The sequence below is a fragment of the Rhea americana genome, unplaced genomic scaffold (assembly GCF_003343005.1).
Source record: "Rhea americana isolate MKP2758 unplaced genomic scaffold, rheAme1 scaffold_382, whole genome shotgun sequence".
In the NCBI taxonomy this organism is placed as follows: domain Eukaryota; kingdom Metazoa; phylum Chordata; class Aves; order Rheiformes; family Rheidae; genus Rhea; species Rhea americana.
The window spans coordinates 236,286-249,475 of record NW_028186515.1 but is presented as its reverse complement, the minus strand read 5'-3'; the positions used below and the strand labels follow the sequence as shown (position 1 = coordinate 249,475).

The window sequence follows — 13,190 nt, the reverse complement described above, 5'->3', positions numbered from 1 at the left end:
GCCGCCGGGACCCCCGGGGCTGCCCTGCGGCTGGGCGCACGGGAGCTGGGGAGCTGTAAGGCCGTGGGCTGCCGGGCCGGGCCCCSGGTGCCATGGGCCCGTCCCGCACCCGCCGCGGTGACGCTCGGCCTGTCCCACCCTGCAGACCAGCATGAAGAACATGGAGCGGGAGCTGATCTGCCCCGTGTGCAAGGAGATGTACAAGCAGCCGCTGGCACTGCCCTGCCTGCACAACGTGTGCCACGTGTGTGCCAGCGAGGTCCTGGTGCAGCACGGCTACCTCTGCTGCGACGCCGCCTCAGAGCCCTCCTCACCCGCCTCCACGCCCGCCACCCGCAGCCCCCGCCTGCCCCGCCGCGGCGTCCCCAAGCCCGACCGCCTCGACCGGCTCCTCAAGTCAGGTGGGCAGCGGCAGGGGGAGAGGGAACAGCGTGCCCCGGGAGAGCCGAGGGTCCTGCTCATCCCAGCGGGGACAGGGGAGCGTGATGGCGGGAGGTGGGACTACTGCTGCCCAGCCCTGTGCAGGCACCGTGGCATGAGCTGCGCAGCTGGGGACTGCCAGAGAGCCAAGCAGCATCTGAGCCCTTCCTGGCCTCTTGCAGGCTTCGGCACCTACCCCGGGCGGAAGCGGGGCACCGTGCATCCCCAGACCATCAGCTTCCCCTGCCCGGCCTGCCAGCGGGATGTGGACCTGGGCGAGCGCGGCCTGGGCAGCCTCTTTCGCAACCTGACGCTCGAGCGGATTGTGGAGCGGTACCGCCAGACCATCAATATTAGTGCTGCCATCATGTGCCAGTTCTGCAAGCCCCCACAGCTTGAGGCCACCAAGGGCTGCACTGAGTGCAAGTCCAGCTTCTGCAATGAGTGCTTCAAGCTCTACCACCCCTGGGGGACCCAGAAGGCTCAGCATGAGCCCACACCACCCACTCTCACCTTCCGCCCCAAGGTATGGCTTCCCCGTATGGGAACCTGATGGACGTGCTGTCTTGGAGGGCACTGGGAAGGGCTGGAGGACATGCAGGCACCCTGCACCCTCTCCTTCTGGGCCTTTCCCTTTTGGGGTTTTCCTGGCACCATTGCAGGCAACCTGAGGAGGAGACAGGGAGGCAAAACCATGCTGAACTCCCTTGTGTCCATGCAGGGTCTGATGTGCCCAGAGCACAAGGAGGAGGTGACTCACTATTGCAAAACCTGTCAGCGCCTGGTGTGCCAGCTCTGCCGCGTGCGACGCACTCACACCAGCCACAAGATCACCCCAGTGCTCAGCGCCTACCAGGCACTCAGGGTAAGGACACAGGGCTGCAAGGACAGAGTGAGGGCAGGATCCTCCACTGGGATGCAGGGCACTGCTGGCAGGGCTCAATGGGAAGGAAATCAGGTCTCAGGCTGGGCCCTTCTCCTAGCAGCTTTCAGCACAGATGGGGCAGGGGCTTGGTTTGCTGYAGCATTGATGCTGCTCTGTGCTGGCTAGCTCCAGGTGGATCGGGGGCGTACAGGCCTGGCTGTAACTGGCCTCATTTCCTCCCTATTCCTTGCAGGAGAAGCTGACAAAGAGCATTGCCTACATCTTGAGCAGCCAGGACACAGTGCAGACACAGATTGCTGAGCTGGAGGAGACAGTAAAGCACACAGAGGTAAAGGCACAAGGTGCTCACCTGCCCCAGAGGGTAGTCTTCCCAGGCAGGTGATGGCATTGCCTCGCTGGTCCACTCTCCGTTCCCAAGTGTGTTTCTGGCATGGGGAAGGAGGGCAGCTTATGTTGCAAGCTGACTGTGCTCTGCTTGGCAGGCAAATGGGTCACAGGCCAAGGAGGAAGTATCCCAGCTGATCCAGGGCCTGTGTGCAATGCTGGAGGAGAAGCGGGCGTCCCTGCTGCAGGCTATTGAGGAGTGCCAGCAGGAACGGCTGGCCAGCCTCCATTACCAGATCCAAGAGCACCAGGCTATGCTGGAAAACTCAGGCATGGTGGGCTATGCCCAGGAGGTGCTGAAGGAGACCGACCACCCCTGCTTCGTCCAGGCTGCCAAGCAGCTGCACAACAGGTACCACACAGAGACCTGGCATGGATGTGTGCTTGTGCCTGGACTCAGTGCCCAAGTTAGAGGCATTTGCACATGAGGCGGAGGCCGTTGAGGGCCTGAGAAGGCTCCTGTTTCCCCCATGTGCCATCCCCTCATCCCTGTTCTCCTGTACTACAGGATCCTCAGGGCCACGGACTCGCTGCAGAGCTTCCGACCTGCGGCCACAGCATCCTTCAGCCACTTCCAGCTGGATGTCAGTAGGGAACTAAAGCTACTCACAGACCTGGCCTTCATCAAAGGTAAACACAGCAGGACTGTGGCACCCAATGGCACCGGCTGTGCCCTGTGCCAAGGTGCAGCCCCTGCGGGCAGAGCAACTCCATGCCCACCTGGTCTGTCTCCTCCTGCGGAGCTTTAACCACTGCAAAGGGCTGTGCTCCAGGCAGGTGCTCAGAGATCTGCCCACTCCCCTCCCCGTCAGGGATGACCCCCACCCCAGCAGGCCCTGAGGTGATCGCTGCCCCATGCTCCTGCCCCTGCCTGGCCCTGCACCAGGGCTGCCAGGCAAGGGGGCAAGAAAGGCAGGGCCGCGATGCCAGGTCATGGCAGCCGCACCACAGGAGGGTGAGTACTGAGTGGAGGCAGCCCCAGGCCCTTCGACCACGTGCAGGGCAGGCACTCTTCCCCCAGGGCAGGTGCCACAYGGGCCCTGCCAGGACCGGCTGGCAACACTTTTCAGACCTGCTTCTACCTCTCTTTGTTTATAGGCTGAGGCCGCTGCTGAGTCGTCACTGAAGTAACCGAGGCAAGTCACTCCCCTGCCCCAGAGCCACCCCTGCTCTCTCTGTCCCATCCCTCCATCCCTTCATCCCCATTCCTGCCCCATCCTGCCATCCCTGCTCTGCTGTCATCCTCTTCCATCCCTGTCCTGCCCACTGGTGGTGGCAGGTGGTGGCTCTACTCCCAACCTCCATCCCTGATCTGCCCCCATCCTTCCACCTGCTGCTGCTCCTCCTCCTGTCCCTGTCCCCTCCTCACCCCATTTCTGTCCTCCCATCCGCTCATCTCGCAGCCTCTCTCTCCCACCCTGCCTCCCTATCCAATTGCACTCACATCTTCACACTACTCTGCCATCCCCATCTTCTTATCCTCCTCCTCTCCTGCTGTCTCCATCCTCTTTCTCTCTCTCTCTCTCTCTCTCTCTCTTTTTCTGTCCCTCCCCTCGACTTGCACTCAGCCTGTCTGGTCCCTGGAGCCTCACAGCAGCTAGCTCCTCTGTCTCCCTGACTCTCTCTCTCCTCTGGTGCCTACACACAGTCTCTGCAGTCAGATCCCCCTAGACTCCTGCTGGTTGTGCGTCAGTCCGGAATGCCCCCTCCCTGCGTCTGGCCACCTCCCCGCCTGCCAGGGAGGGCGCTGCCTGATGCCTGCCCGTGCCTCTCCCTACAGCGCCCGAGGCCCCTGTCATCGACACACAGCGCACCTACGCCTACGACCAGATCTTCCTGTGCTGGCGGCTGCCGCAGCACTCACCGCCTGCTTGGCACTACACGGTGGAGTACCGCAAGACAGACACCAAGGCCAAGGGGCTCAAGCTGTGGCAGCGGCGGGAGGAGGTGCGTGGCACCAGCACACTTGTGGAGTACCTGGACACCGACAGCGTCTATGTGCTCAGAGTGAAGGGCTACAACAAGGCAGGGTTTGGGGAGTACAGTGAAGACATTTACCTGCACACACCACCTGCCCCAGGTGAGGGGATCCCCAGCACATACCCAGGCAGGGAAGTTCAGAGCAGTGTGTCTTTCCTCCTACCAGCTGCTCATGTTGTTCACTGCCCCGCAGTTCATCCCCAGCAGCATTCCCTTCTCACCTGCCCTGCTCTCTTCCTCTCTGCAGTCCTGAACTTCTTCCTTGACAACCGCTGGGGCTTTAACCGGGACCGGCTGGCCATCAGCAAGGACCAGCGTGCCGTGCGCAGTGTCCCTGGTATCCCCATGCTCTTTGCTGCCGAGCGCCTCATGACCAGTTGCCACCTTTCCATCGACCTGGTCATTGGTGACGTGGCCATCACGCAGGGCAAGAACTACTGGGCCTGCTGCGTGGATCCCAGTTCCTACTTGGTCAAGGTGGGCGTAGGGCTGGAGAGCAAACTGCAGGAGTGGTTCCAGGTGCCACAGGATGTCGTAAGCCCCAGGTGAGCGTGGCTTTGGTGCAGGCACTGGTCCTGGATCATGGGGATCATGGGGGCCGTGGAGTTGGAGGGGAGAACCCTCGTTGTGAATGTGTTCAGCCAGTTCCTGGCTTCCCACAGGGCCCTTTAGTGTATGGGGACCCCACTGCATCCATCATGTGCCTGCACCAGGACTAAACCTGTCCTCCCACCACAGGTATGACCCTGACAGTGGCCACGACAGTGGAGCAGAAGACACAACGGTGGACGCACCCCCACCCTACGCTTTCCTGACCATCGGCATGGGCAAGATCTTGCTCTCACATGGGTCAGCGCTCACCTCTCGTGACCCCAACGGCTGTACAGTGCCCTTGCCCCCACGCATCGGCATCTGCCTGGACTACGAGCAGGGCAAGGTGAGCTTCTACGACGCCGTGTCCTTCCGTGGGCTCTGGGAGTGTGGCGTGGACTGCTCCGGGCCTGTGTGTCCTGCCTTCTGCTTCATTGGAGGGGGTGCCCTGCATCTCCAGGAGCTGGTGGCCAACAAGCAGGAGCGTAAAGTGACCATCGGGGGCTTTGCCAAGCTGGACTGAGCTATGCCTGTGCTCCCCGCAGAGTCTGCTGTGACCCCTTCCTATCTGCCAAGTGAGCTCCAGGGCCTGAAGGGGTAACGGGGGGCACAGCTGAGCCAGGAGCAAAGCACGGTAGGGGCAGACCCAGCCCTGCTGATGGCTTAGAGCTGGCCAAGTGTTTGTTTTGTGGGAMGGGGTGGGAGGCTGCTTTACCGTCCCCTCCTCCGCCCGTCCATTGCCCCTTCTCCCAGCTCTGCTTGAGGCTGCTCACACCTGGGACTACGGGCAGGACTGAGGGAGGACACGGTACAGGTCCTGGCAGAGAGTCAGTCCGTGGCTCAGCCCTAGAGATGGATCAGGGAGTGGGGCATGAGTGGGTCGTGGGTCTTGGGCTGTGCTGGGTGGGGGGAATGTGCTGGTTGGGGTGACAGTGGGGGGGAGGTAGCTGGGCACTGTCTGGCGTGGGGGAGACAGCTGAGGAGGGGAGGGGGGAGGCTGGGCTGGAAGGAGGGTTGAAGACTTTTTAAAATGGCTAATTTTCAATGCGGCTCATGGATTTATCTGGCCACCAGGTCCCTCCTGCRGCTCCCTGGGCCTGGAGGAGGGACCACGGTGCTCTCAGGCTCTCCTTGSGGGCTGCAGGGTGCTGCTCTCTGCTGTGCCCTCTGCTCCTCTGCTGGAGAGCAGCYCTTCCAGCACGGGAGGGGGCTCATGCATGGCCTGGCTGCACAGGAACAGCCCCTGTCCTTGCGCCTGCCAGCCCAGCTCTGCCTGCACGGGCACCCTCCCCGTCGCTGCCCGCACCCTCRGCCTTGCGCTCTGCACGTGCTCCCGCTGCAGGCCCAGAGGGTGGTGGGTGCTGGTGTGGCATCTAGCCCCGTGGGACATGCTCAGCACAGCCCTGCCCTGTTATGCTGCCCCATTTGGTGCCAAATTGCTGGTGCACAGTGCTCACAGCTGGGGTGGGCTGGGCCTGCAGGGATCTCTGCGGGGCAGGGAGATGTGTCTGCTCCCCGGGGCTGCCATCCACCGCAAGGGCCCTTGGGGTGGCACTTCGGCCCTGGGAGCCATCTGAGCTGCTATAGTTTCTCATGGGTTCTGTACTGTATAACTGCTGTATTTTCATGGTTTCCTACAATAAACTGCAATGCCAGAGTTCTCCACAGCCACCTCTGGGGCAGGAAAGAGGAGCTGCAGCTCTACCGAGGCAGAGTGCAGGGCAGAGTTCGTCTTTGCTCTGGGGCCAGCGGGACAGCCATGCTTCAGGCTGGGGTCAGCAGAGGCCAATCCTGCCCAGGGAATGGCCCAGGGCAAAGCTGGCAGCCTGGGCTGGCGCCCTCCTTGGCCCTGTGCAGCACTGACGTGTCTGGTACCTGCCCAGGCCATGCCTGTCCACGTGTCTGGCACTGCCTCATGCTCCCTGCACCATTCCAGGCCAGGGAGACATTGGGGTGCTCCTGCCTTAGACTGGCAGCATGGGAGGATCGTCACCCTCAGGGCTGCAGAGAAAAGCCCTGTAGTATTATTGGGGTATGTTTTGGGGGCAGGAGGTCCCAACAAGTGCTGGTCCAGCTMAGGGGTTCCTGGGATCCCAGGGCTGGAGGCAGCTTCATGCTGCCTYGTGTAAAGGGCCCTGGACCCACAGCCCACCAAAACGCAGGCCAGAAGGTGCACAGAGCGGCGTGGCATGCAGCAGAGCCACGTGCAGGGCAGGGCTGGCCCTTCAGGCTGGCTCCTGCCCCAGAACCAACACCAGCCCYGTCTGTTTGGACAGGAGGGGCAGGTGGGGGCTGTGGGGACAGCGCCCGCGAGACGGCACAGGCCTGCCAAGGTGCTGGGCCCGGGCAGGGCATCAGGCAAACAGCAGTTTCTTTGTAGGACCCAGCCCAGGTGCTCGTTTCGATTCCTCACTGCCCTGCCCAGTGCCGGCATCAGGGGGACTCCCTGTTCCAGCACCTCCAGCCCCTCGCACATGCACCAGCACCCTGATGCCCCCAGCACAGCAGTATCCCCTGCTCGGGCGGGTGCAGAAGCCCCCGCAGCAGTTGTAGCAACCCCCACCCCAGCCCCACAGTGTCGAGGTGCTCACCATGGCCCAGTCCCACCTTGGTTCCTGTTCTGGCACAGCTGCTGGCCCCATGCCTGATGTTACAAATGATTTCTTTATATAAGTTTCGTTTCCTTGTTTTTCTGGCTTTTCAGTAGATGCCAAAATCCTCCCAGCCCCCAGCACAGGTGTCCTGGCCCAGCCCAACACAAGAGAGGGCAGTGTGGGTTCCCCTTTCCTTGCAGGACATGGTGTTGCAGAAATGTCCCCTCCCCAGCCCAGCTCCACTCCGGTCCTAGGCYGGGCCAGCCATGGCCCCCACGCTCAGAAGCAAGTTCAGCCTGTGCCATGTGCTGCAGATGCAGGGCATCTGCCACAGCCCAGCCCCTTCCCAGCATCTTGGGGCCATTGTGGCCCAGGATGTCCAGGTCTTCCTGGGATCCCAACCCTGGACCAGGTGGGGACACTGCAGGGACAGTCACAGCCCCACTGAGATGTGACTGCAGCCTGCAGGCATGTACAGTGGCAATGCGGATACATTCTTTTATGGCTCTGTCCCCATGATTTTATGGGCCTATCATCACCTTGATTTGCCACTTGTGCAACTGCAGGACAGATTGCCTTCAGTGAGAAATATGTTTGCTCATAAAACCCATGAAACTGAGTGCTGGACAGACTGGCCAAGATGCTGACTAACAGTGACTGTACCCAGCGGGGGTGAGGGGCAGGAGACACTGCTTGCATCCATGCTACTACAAGTGAAATTCATGACAATGAGTGAGAAATCACGTGCCAGCCTGACACCACATTGCGCCCTCGTTGTGCGTGACCAGACTCATGCGGGGAGCAACAGGTCCATGGCATGCAGCGTGGCTCCGGGCACATGCRCCGCTCCAGGGAGGATGAGGCTGGTGGCAGCGCCCCGCAGGCAGCAGCTTTTCGGCCTCCTGGAGCATGGCCAGYGCTGGTCCCCCGGTGCTGGCCTTCRTGTGAGCTCRGCTGCTCCCAGCCTCTGCGTTGCACTGTCCTCCAGCCTGCTCCACRTGGGCTGGTTCACACCGCTGCACCTCGTCCCGGCTGGGACACCGGGGATGGGCTAAGATGGCCACGCAGAGACCAGAGCCTGACTGTGCTGATCCTTTTATTGTGAAACATGATAAATATATCACTGCCACAACCCCCATGGCCACGCTCCCCTGGGGAGCCCGGCGCTTACAACCCATATATATATATATATATATATTTATATATATATTTTATATGTATTTATATATGTATATAAAACACCACCAAAGAAAACAACCATAGGATCCCCAAGAAGGTGACACATAAGCCTGCAGTCCACACCAGTGGCACAGGGCAGGGGAATGGCTATGCGTGGCCTCGGGCAAGCAGGGCGGCAGGCTTGGAGCTGGGCTGGCCGGGGCCCCCCGCCCCAGTGGTTTTGTTCATCCTGTTCTGTCACGCGCTCGGATCCAGCTGCTCCAGAACCATCCGGCTCCTGCTGCCAGCGGCGGAGGGCTGCACGGTGCTGGGGGACATGCCCAGGGCCGGCGCCGCTCCTGCCCAGTCCTCAGAGGTTGTCAGAGCCGGCAGCCGGATTGGTGTAGGTGAAGGTGCCGGCCCCTGCGCCATTGCTGCCTGCGACCTGGGGGGAAGCGGAGGGGCCCCCTCAGAGCCAGGGATGAGCCCCATTCTCAGGGAGCCCCGCGCAGCGGAAGCAGCCCCTGTGCTGGCGCCCTGGCCCCCCAGCGCAGCCAGAGCCGCCCAGGACGTGTTGCTTTCCTCTAGCGCGATAAGCCGGCCCAACAAGAGCAAAGGTAAATATTTACCTGAGGCCCCTGGTATTTGAACAGCATGAGCTGCTTCCAGGGAGCGGAACAGCTGGATGCGGCCCCCGCCCTGCAGCGCTGGAGCCGGCAGCAGCGTGGGGAGCAGCCCTGCAGTCCCCACCGTGGCCAGAGCAGGCCCACAGCTGCCCGTGGTGGCGGCGGGGGTCTGGAAGCAGCCCCGGTGCCAGTCCAGCTCTGGCCTTGTGCCCGTGACGCAGCTCCATCCGGGCGTGAAAGTTCAGCTCACCTCATGGCCGCAGCTTGGGGGCCGGCACTCGCAGCTCGTTAGCCATTAACGGAGAGGGGATGGCAGGGCCGAGGGAGTCCCCAGCGCCCGCAGGCACCCAGAAACACCTGGTACCACCCTGCCTGCCATGGCATTCCTGTGCCCAGACCCTGGCGCGGGAGCAGTCCTGCGGCCCCTCACCTGGCTGTAGGGGTTGTGCTTGCTGGTGGGTGACGCATAGCGCCCGTGGCTCTGGTAGGTGGGGTACTCAGCCATGGGGTGGTAGGAGTCCTTTGCGCTGAACAGGTCCAGCTTCCCGCGGCTCTTCCGGCGGCAGGAGCAGGCGGTCTGCAGGGAGGGAAGGCCCGGTGAGCAGGAAGGGGCCAGGGGGCTGACTGCCCAGGGACAGGGATGGGGCACTCACCAGCAGGAAGAACATGAGGATGCTCAGCAGCACGAGGATGGAGACCAGGACCAGCAGAGCAATGGCCCAGCCTGGCACCGCAGGCGCTGGCACCAGAGAGGTTGTGTCTGGAGCACCTGAAATGAAGCCACGTCTGCACCGTGGGGAGAGCAGCCCCGAGAGGACTCTGCTGCAGCCCAGCTGATCTCACTAGCACTGGGAAATGACCTCAGCTCTGCTGGCTGCAGGCTCCAGGCTGGGTCCCACAAGAGTCACCAGAAACACCCAAAGCACTGCAGGGCTCCCTCACCCACGGCAGTGCCATGCTCCCACCCTCCGTGCTCCCACGTCTCCCACTCACTTTGGATGTTGTCCAGCTGCAGATCCATGATGAAGCCATTTGAGTCCAAGCTGTTCTTCAGTTGCTTCTCGACAGTATTGCTGGTGGTGGAGCCATTGCCACGCTCAAACACGAGGTTGGACTGTACCATCACGGAGCCTTGCCTGCCCCAGAGAGGAGGGTGAGGGCCCTAGTTACCACCTTCCTCTCTCCCCTCCCACTGCTAGGTCTGGACTGGGCGGACGAGGCCACCTGGCTCCATGGCCCAAGCCTCCAGCCCTGTACCTGAACCGGAGCTCACTGCATCCCTTGTAGGCCTGCTGGTTGTCGCACTGGACACAGCCAAAGACGCTTTCAAACTGGGAGAGAGCAGGAGGTCAGGGCCACACCGGCAGCTCGCTGCCCACCCCAAGCCTCCTGTCCCTCTCCCCGTCCCCCGCTGCCCTGCCGCAAGGCTGCTCTGTGCTGCAGAGCGGCTCCYGGTGCAGGCACTCAGGGCGCTTCCCTCCCGGCACCACGCACATGGTCTCTACAGGCCCAGTGCAGGGCAGCTGGTGGCAGGACTCACCACGGCCAGGACGCTCTGGCTCAGGCTCACATATTCTTTTGATGTGGGGTCAAGCAGGCTCTCGCTGAAATTCTTATTGAGGATGTGGAAGGAGAGCGGGATGCTAAGGAGCAGCTGGACCACTACGGGTGTCAGGACTGCAGCTTTGCTGGGGTTGGGGGTGCCGCTGCCCACCAGCACGGCTGTCGTGGCCTTCCCAGGGGCCAGGCTGCCCTGAGTAGTGACAGAGACTTTGCCTGTTGGGGACACATCAGCACCGTTGTCTGCAGTGGCATTGGAGCTGGAGGTGGGGACAACAGAGCTGCCGTTGGTGCTGGATGACGGGGGGACCTTGCTGCTGCTTGCCATGGTGGTGCTTGAGGTGGGCCTCACAGTGTTTCCCATCCCCATGGTGTTGGTGCTTGGCGATGAGACCACATCGCTGCCATTCCTCGTGGTATTGGAGTGSGGGATCATAATGCTGACAGACACAGGCACCACAGTGCTGTTCGCTGTGGTGTTGCTGGCAGAGCTGTTTGTGGACTGCATGGTTGTGGTGTTGCTTGTTGGAGAGTCAGGAGAGGGGGTCAGGGACAGGTATGATCTTGTTGTGAACAAGATTGTTGTCGTGCGGAAGGGGACAGTGGTTTGGGTCACATTGACTCCTGTGGTGTTGGAGGTTGTGGTATCTGGAGTGGTGGTCACAGAGGTGGTGGTCGTGTCTGTGGTGGTTGTCATCGTGTCTGTGGTGGTGGTGGTGGTCGTGGTGGTGGTTGTGGTCATAGTGGTGGTCATGGTCTCTGTGGTCGTGTCCACGTCCATTGTAGTYGTTTCTGTTTCAGACATTGTGGTTCCCATGGCCCACGTATCTAAGGGAGAAGACAACCAGGTATCAGGAACTGGGGCTGCAGCACCAGTTTGGGAAGTAACAGGGCAAAGCACCAAGCTGCAGCATGGAGCAGAGGCTGCAGGCAGGGCACAGGACCTCCTGGTCTAAGGGTAGCAATTTTATGCAATGAGGTTCCTTTACTGGACAGTCCCCTGGGCAACAAGGCCCAGGGAAGCACCACGACCTCCAGGATACAAGCATCTACAGATCTGTCTGCCCTTTAGATCTACAGGACCCCCAGAAATATCCTACAATGGGGATGGGTGCCGGGGCAGAGGGTCCCAACAGTGCCTCGCGCCCTCAGCTCAGTGCAGGTCCCCGGTTTGCCAGGAAAGCTGCTGGCCAGGAGCAGATCCATGCGGAGGAGCCTTGGCGGCCAGGGCTGGCCCCCATGGCCAGCCTGAGTGATGGGCATGGGCTGCAGGCGCTCATCCTCACCCAGCCCCACAGAGCTGCATCCCCACTGCTGCTGCCCTCCTGCTGCCTAGGAATGCCCGCTGCCGTGCATGGCCCCGCTACCCGGATAACTCGGACGAAGAACGTCCTTGGGCAAGGAAACCCACTCCAAGCCGGCAGGCCGGGGCGCTCCCCGGGGCCGTGCCACCAGGCTCACGGGCCCATGCAGGGCAGGCACTCCGGGAGCCGGGACGCAGCTGCACTGCGCCAGGCTCAGCCCGTGCAGTCCAGCCCCAGCCAGTCCTGGGGACTGGAGCAGAGAGCTGAGCCAGGCACCCGGAGCCCAGCCGTGCTGGGGCTGCGGGGACAGGGCTGAGCCTTGGCTCAGCTCCAAAAGCGGGACCCCCCCCCGGTGCCGTGCACCCCCATGCTCACCTGGGCCAAGCGCCAGCAGCAGCAGCAGGGTGGTGAGGTGCATGGTGCYGGGGGCTCAGCGGCGCTCCGCGGTCAGGGCAGCAGCAACTGGCAGCTCGGCGGCAGCGGGAGCTTTATAGAGCACCTGGGGCAGGTGTGGAGGCCCCACCCCGGCAGCGCCCGGGGCAGCGCGTGGCGGGGGGGCGGCACAGGGTGCGCCCCGTGGCGGGGCGCCGTGCGCCCCATGACATCCCAAGGTCAGGCGTCCCCGTGTGGGGTGCGGCAGGGGCCGGTGTCCCCGTCCCCATGGGGAGGCAGAGGTGTGGGGTCCCGCAGCCCTGGCCAGCGGGGGGGGCTGGGGGGCTGTGTCGGCGGGCGCAGCCCAGGGTTAATCATTACCGGGCAGCCGCTGCCTCGCCCTGCGCTCAAATAAACTCCAGCGGTTCCCCCCCCAGCTGCTTACGCAGGTGAGGCCCGGGGCCCCACGAAGCAGCTCCCTCCCCGCAATCACAGCGCTCCTCTGTGGCCTGAGACCAACCCCCCCCCAACGTCCCCGCAGGGCCTCATGTGTCCCCTTGCTCCTGCAGGGCAACTCCCCCCTCCCTCCCCGCCCTAGGGCACCAAGCACCAGCCCTCCCAGGCCCCCGGGCGGCCCCCGCGCCCTGTGCCAAGCCGGATGCAGCGGCTCCACCCTATCTGCTCCTGGTGCCCCCAGCCCCAGCCTGGCCCCCGCCCGAGGAGCAGAGCCGAGACTGCCGTGCAGCAAGGGTTGCTGAGACCCAGGCCTGGCGAGCGGGTGCTGGAGAGCAGGGCGGTGAGGCGCAGGTGGCACGAAGGGCTGCGAGCAGACACTGCGCAGCGCTGGGACCAGTGGCATCCTCTGGCCGCTCAGGCCCCACCCTCGCCCCTGCAAAGCGCCCAGCACCCACAGTCCCATCCCCAGCCAAAGGCGGTAGCAGAAGGTCAGGGAAAACGTGTTTACACCYCCACACGCTCCCCCAGTCCCGCAGGAAGGAGAAAACAGTTCCCAGCACAGAGGCACGAAGCCCCTGGCGCCCAAGAGGCCGTGCTGCAGGGCCCCCTCCAGCCAGGGCACCCGCTGTTTGCTCCTGGTACCAAACCCGGCCTTGGCCCCATGTGRCACGTGGGTGCAGGCACCCCGCTGCAGCGCCCCCTCCGCGGGGCTCGCAGGGTCCGTGGCGCCTGGCAGCGGGAGGCCAGGGTGGAGGCGCTGCGTGGGACTCTGCCGCGGAGGGGGCCGGGAACAGCGCCCCGAGCCGCCACCGTCTCCAGGCAGCGCCCACGCAGTGACGGCACGAGCGGGCCCGCACCG

The 13,190-nt window shown here is 63.0% G+C and overlaps 2 protein-coding genes across 2 annotated transcripts; one reads left to right on the top strand and one right to left on the bottom strand.

Annotated features, from left to right (window-relative positions):
- The first annotated feature begins 151 nt into the window (after positions 1–151).
- On the top strand, positions 152–5,150 carry TRIM46 (tripartite motif containing 46). Its single transcript, XM_085313312.1, has 9 exons — positions 152–401; positions 603–946; positions 1,142–1,285; positions 1,539–1,634; positions 1,789–2,042; positions 2,199–2,320; positions 3,471–3,770; positions 3,918–4,215; positions 4,409–5,150. Exons 1-9 carry the CDS (start codon positions 152–154, stop codon positions 4,782–4,784), a joined length of 2,184 nt encoding a protein of 727 aa, XP_085169438.1. The 3' UTR covers positions 4,785–5,150.
- A 3,177-nt stretch (positions 5,151–8,327) lies between these two features.
- MUC1 (mucin 1, cell surface associated) lies at positions 8,328–11,921 on the bottom strand. The gene is made up of 8 exons (XM_085313267.1): positions 11,879–11,921; positions 10,594–11,027; positions 10,180–10,509; positions 9,897–9,970; positions 9,633–9,775; positions 9,293–9,408; positions 9,070–9,216; positions 8,328–8,458 (listed from the first exon to the last, which is right to left on the bottom strand). The coding sequence occupies exons 1-8, from the start codon at positions 11,919–11,921 to the stop codon at positions 8,384–8,386; spliced, it is 1,362 nt and encodes a 453-aa protein (XP_085169393.1). The 3' UTR covers positions 8,328–8,383.
- Positions 11,922–13,190: the final 1,269 nt, after the last annotated feature.